The sequence below is a fragment of the Muscardinus avellanarius genome, assembly GCF_963383645.1.
Source record: "Muscardinus avellanarius genome assembly, chromosome: 11".
Lineage (NCBI taxonomy): Eukaryota > Metazoa > Chordata > Mammalia > Rodentia > Gliridae > Muscardinus > Muscardinus avellanarius.
Genome location: NC_137797.1, coordinates 50,992,880 through 50,998,879, shown reverse-complemented (window position 1 = coordinate 50,998,879; position 6,000 = coordinate 50,992,880). Strand labels below are relative to the sequence as shown.

Here is a 6,000-nt window from a genome sequence, read left to right as displayed (position 1 = left end):
AAACCTCATCTACAGCCCCCAGGGCGGGCCGGGGGTGGCAAGACTCCTAAGGAGGGAAAGGACAGAGGATTCTGTTCTGTGGGTCCGGGAAGCAGGAGGGGACGGTCCTGATGGGAAAAGCGGTGTTTCCAGAATGCAAGGTGGTGTTTCCAAATGCAGCCCGCTGCGCCCGTTTGTCCCCTTCAGTTTCTACTCGGCCCCAGTCTGTGTGTGTGTGTGGGGGGTGTAATCAAGCTGTGGATGGGGCTGCCGGAGACCTCTTTTTCCTGAGCGGGCCACCCAGCACCTAGCCAGTTTCCTTGATGTTGATAGTTCTAGAATCCATCTCCCCGGAGTGTCACCTTCTCAGCAAACCCCTCGGGACTCTGCCTGTTTTCGCTCCAATCCCGCAGACCCCGGGACTCGGGGCGGTGTGGGAACCCGCGGCACCCGCCCGGCCTCCCCCTGGCCCGCGCCCTGCGCTCGCCGCCGGCCAATCCGCGCAGGAGTTCAAGATTCCCGCCGCCGTGCTCGCGCTCCGCCCCCCCTTCTTCCTTCTGTTTCTTTCCCCCCTTTTATTTCCTTAAACACACACACACACACACACACACACACACACACACACACACACACACACCTTTCACCAGGTTGAAGCCATATTGCTCCCCAGCGCTGGCCGCACACTCCCCATCCCGGGGAGGCAGCCGAGGATGTAGCTGGGGATAGTGTAACTCGGGATGGTGTAGCCGGGATTGATGTAGCAGGGGATGCAGCCGGAGATGTAGCCGGGTATGGTGTAGCCAGGGAGGCAGCTAGGGGCTCGGCCTGGGATGCAGCCGGGGATGGTGCAGCCGGGGATGCTGTAGCCAGGGATGCAGCCAGGGATGCTGTAGCCGGGATGCTGTAGCCGGGATGCTGTAGCCGGGATGCTGTAGCGGGGGATGCAGCCCGGGATGATGTAGCCCGGGGTGTAGCCGGGGTCCCCAGGGCGGGGCGCGCCGCCCCCGAGCGTGCGGGATGGGGCGCGGGGCGCGGCGGGCGGAGGCGGAGGCGGAGGCGGGGTCGGGGGCGCGGGGCGCGGCGGGCGGAGGCTGGCAGGGGGCGCTGGAGGCGGGAGCGGCGCTGAGCGGCGGCTGGCCGGGTGCGGGGCGTCGCCGGGCGGCCCTTTGTTCGCGCGCCTCGCGGGCCGCCCACTCCCGCTGCCGCCGGCGGCTCCTCCCGCCCGAGGCGGTGGCGCGGGGCGCCGGGGGCGGCCGGGGGCGGGGAGCGCGCCAGCCTCGGGGAGCGGGGGGCGATGGCGAAGCTCCGGGTGGCTTACGAGTACACGGAAGCCGAGGACAAGAGCATCCGGCTGGGCTTGTTCCTCATCATCTCCGGCGTGGTGTCGCTCTTCATCTTCGGCTTCTGCTGGCTGAGCCCCGCGCTGCAGGATCTGCAAGCCACGGCGGCCAACTGCACGGTGCTGTCGGTGCAGCAGATCGGCGAGGTGTTCGAGTGCACCTTCACCTGTGGCGCCGACTGCAGGGGCACCTCGCAGTACCCCTGCGTCCAGGTCTACGTGAACAACTCCGAGTCCAACTCCCGGGCGCTGCTGCACAGCGACGAGCACCAGCTCCTCACCAACCCCAAGGTAAGGGCGCCGCGCGGGGTCCGGGGCCGCGCCGGGTGGGTCCCGGTCAGGCCGGGGGTCCGCAGCAGGAGATGCGCGTCGCGCCCGCATCCCGCCCCGAGGGGCCAGCGCGGCAGGGCTCGGGTCCCTCGCGCGGGTTTTGAGCTCGCAGAGGTGCCGAGGACCTCTCTTTGCACACCTAATTTCATCTGATCTCAGATTCTGAGTTCTCGACCCAGCCAGGTCCGGCGCCTACAGGACAGGGTTTGGAGAAATGCGAAGAGCAGAGAAAGTTAACTTTTCCTTCCAGGAAAGCCCTTGGGCAGCGGGGACCCACCTCCTCCCGCGCACGGTCAGTCCAGGTCCCAGCTTCGCCCGGCCGCCAGAACTCAGGTGGGATGACCTTCCTGCGGAGGCCGAGGGGGTCTCTTGGCCCCTCGAAAGTTCGTAGGGAGTGTCTTGCCTTTTAGCCCTAAAGGTTTCAAACTTGGGGGCCAAAGATGAGCTTAGGGCTGGTGGTGGTGGGGAGGTCAACGACCAGCCTGGAATCGGATGTGAAATTTTGTAATAGGACATTGCAGGGGGTGGGGTGTAAAGGGATGCTAGTGATTTCCTGTGTATCTAAGGACCGGTCTGAGGAAGCAGCAAAACTTACTGAAAATAGAAAGCCCTTAGTGAAATGTACCAAACGGTCCTACCCTGACAACTTCTTTCGGTGTCACAAGCAAAAAGGAAAAAAAGAAAGCGAAAAAAGAGAGAAAATCTGGTTAGGACTCCGCTGGAGAGCTGGAGAGCAGAGAGGGCGGTTCGGAAAACTGTTCCCAGTGGAAAAAAGCACTTTAAAAAGGCACTGCCATCAGCCTCAGAACTAATTGGGCTTTGTAGTGCACCTGCTTGGGCAAGAAAGGTTTTGTTTGTGTCTTCTTTTGGTCTTTCCTACTGTCCATCAAAGTAAGTGTGTGTGTGTGTGTGTGTGTGTGTGTGTGTGTGTGTGTGTGTGTGTGCAATGCTTGAAGACCAAGCAGGAAACCAGTTCAAAAGGAAATAAATCCTGTGTATAAAGGAAAACTTTCTATTCAATGTGACAAAATACATCCGTATTAATTCTAAAAAAATCTGAATGAGTCTTTTTAAAAAGTTTTTTAAAACAAATGTACGATTGCTCTGCAGCAAAATTCATGATCTTGTCTCCTAAATTTGGGGAAATAAAAGTACTTTTCAAAAATATGGCTCTTAGAAAAATGATCTGGACAAATGGGTATTCATTTGTCTCAAAAGATAAAGGTAATACAAAGAAAGTAAACAGAGAAGAATTTAGAATAGAATATTCAAGTTCTTGAAGAAGAGACAATGTCTGAAAGACAAAGTTATAAATTAATCTGCTTCATGCCTATGAATTTAAAAAGAAATATCAGGGTTTTAGAAAGGTTTTTAGGATTAAGTTAACATAAAAGAAGGATGTTAAGCAGTAGTAATTATTTAGAAGTTAAACAGTAGTTTAAATTAGAAGACATTACAGTTAGTGAAACATTGTTAATTATTTTAAGATAGTAGTTCAGTCACTAATAAATATACATGTACAAATAAGTCATTAATAGCAAATCAAGACCTTGACAATTAGAATTTACTACAGGAAAACTGCTTCACAATTACCAGGCAATTTTGCAGGATCTGGCAGAGGAAGTAAATTAGAATCATTAGGATATTGATTTTTATGTCACTTGGAAGCAATCAGAATTTCTTTATGTAATACTAAGGCTCTTTCTCTCTCTTGTTCACTTTCAAATAATCTGTTTTTTCCTCACTGCTAGTTCAGAACTTGGCTATAGTTGTTTTGAAGAAGTACCTGAACAGAATCATGTTTCATAAAGTGAAGTGTTCACTTGTAGTGAATGTAGGAAATGTGTCAACTGGAAAATGCTAATTTTGTGCTAAAGAAAGTGAACAACATCTCCATCAATTTAAGCAGGGTTTCCCGAGACAAACCAAACAGGTTTGGCTTTTTCCAGATTGTGATTTGTTACAGCATCCATGGCACATAAATGTGAACATCATCGTTGAAATCTTGAACATCATCTTTCAAATGTTTGACCAATTAAGCACTTAGTTTGGAAAATTTCATAAGCAAGCTGTGATGGGATAATTCATTGCAACCCCAGTCCTGTGGCCGAGGCAGGCACAGGCGCGTGTTTTCCCACAGTGCCCTTGCCATTCAGCAGGACCCACGGCCCCTTCCTGCCGCATCTTAGCTCTTTTCTTTGCCTCGCCTTACTTTCCTCTCTACTGAAGGCCCAGGTTTCCCACTCATCTCTGCTGTGTTGTGGATCCCAACCACCTTCCACCTTCTCTTCTTCATGACCCATCACCACAAGAAACCACTTCTTAGAAAAATAGAACAAGCACTTTCTCCTCTCCCCTGAGTTTGCTGCCTTAATTACAGTAAAAGGCAGGTAAGGAAAAATAGTACAAATATATAACTTCTTAAACTATAGACTACTAAAGATACTGATAGTTAATTGCTTCTTTAAAATATCTTTAAATCCCATTCAGTTTGCCTATGTTTTTCAATCAAATCTTTATTGTCTAAAGAAATCACTGTATCTGGGCATGCAACAAAATATTCAAGTCAATTAATTGTCCATGGGAAGATGATCTGCTCTGTGGATTAATCATAGAAAAGTCTGAAGTTGGGTCAGCTTTCTCTTACTACTGTTCCCATCCCTCCACGTGACTCATGGCTGTCTGTGCTAAGAGCTTTGGTTCCCAGCTGAGGCGACACTGTGGGATTACCTAGGAACTTTAAATTATTATGCTTGGATTCAGCCCTCAAAGATTTTGATTTGGTCTTAGTGGGGCCTGGGCATTGGTGTTTTTTTTTTTTTTTTCAAAAGTTCTGCTAATGATTCTACTATGTAGACAAGAAATGAAAACTACTGTCGTGGACCATGTCCTCATCCACTGTGAGAAAAAAGCAAGACCAGAAGCAGACAGAATTCACCGTGATCAACGTTTGTGTTTTCAGATTTGCTGATGCCATTGAATACAAGAAGTTGGTATAAAAAGAGAGAAAAAAGGCAATTTTGAAGGAAAGGAAGAGTGCTGTTTAAAATTGGGCGATCATTTAAAATCAGCTCATTTAAGTGAAATGAACTGACATGATCCCAGACATTTGCATTTGCATCCGTGTGTGTGTGTGTGTGTGTGTGTGTGTGTGTGTGTGTATGCACATTGGATGGTTGACAAAATATGAATTTTAAAAACCTCTCTGTTGTATGTGGGACAAGAGAGAGTAGGTGATTAGCAATATATATATATATATACACACACATATATATACACACACATATATATATATATACATATACATATAGTTTTTTTATTCTTTTGATAATAAAAACCCAAAAATAAAGGACAAGTCTGATTCTAAGGAACTAAGGAACCAGTACTCTAAAAATAAGAGAAATGTATTAAAGAGAAGAACTTAGGTGAAGATAAAAAAGCTTTAGGCTTTAAGTATAACCCCCTAAAACGGGGTGTACCTAACCACAAGCATTGTGGCTGCTGGTCACATTCTTAGTATCTTTCAGATGCACACAGGGCGCCCCACCCCCTCCAGGACACTGCATACATGGTGTGGCCTGCTGGGAGTCTTTTCTAAACTCCTTCTTTGATATACTTTATTCTTGAGAGAGGGTCATCATATCGAAACTGTAATGAAAGGCTCTGCTGAGTTGTGGTTTCTCTGCAGTCTTTATTTCTCCATGAAGAAGTGACTTCCCTTGGTTATTTTTCTCTGGTGATTATAGTAAATATATTTGGCACGTATATAAAATTCACTTGATCAAATGCTTCATCCTTATCTATTATGATCTCAGAACTTGGTGAGAAGCCAAAGAACATATAGAAATGTATATTTGACAAATATTTTAGTGCCTACTGTGAGCCATGTGGGCTTCTAGTTTCTAAGACTAGAATAGAAATCAAAAGAGAGTTCATGCCTTCATGTGTCTTACATTTTGATGGAGAATAGAAGACAAGAAATACACTTATAGTGTAATGTCATGCAATGGTAGGTGGGTTAAGAAAATCTAGGCAGGGTAGAGTAGGGCAGTGATGGAGAAGCAGAAGGCTGCTCTTCAGGGAGCTTAGGGAAGGTGGGTCTGATTAAGTGATATCTGAACAGTGATGGTGAAGGGATATGAAAAGGCTGGAGGGACACAAAGAAATGAATCCTGTGGCTATCTAGAAGAAGCAGTTGCTTCATGCAGAGCAAAGAGCAATGCAGAGTCCTTGAGACAAGTGGCTGCCAGGTCTGTGTGGGGCAGCAGGGAGAAAAGAGCGAGGCAGGACCACAGTGAGCAAGATGCGCAACAAAGGAAGATGATGTGGGGATCCCTGGCCTTAGGATGAGG

The 6,000-nt window shown here is 48.3% G+C and overlaps 1 protein-coding gene across 1 annotated transcript in view; it reads left to right on the top strand.

Annotated features, from left to right (window-relative positions):
* Window positions 1-1,273: 1,273 nt before the first annotated feature.
* The window catches only part of KCNMB4 (potassium calcium-activated channel subfamily M regulatory beta subunit 4), a gene marked incomplete at both ends in the record, with an annotated part of 85,687 nt that continues 80,960 nt past the window's right edge, over window positions 1,274-6,000 (top strand). Inside the window, one exon of the mRNA XM_080705644.1 lies at window positions 1,274-1,609. Within this exon, the coding sequence (XP_080561770.1) occupies window positions 1,274-1,609 (336 nt within the window). The remainder of the gene's footprint in view (window positions 1,610-6,000) is intronic.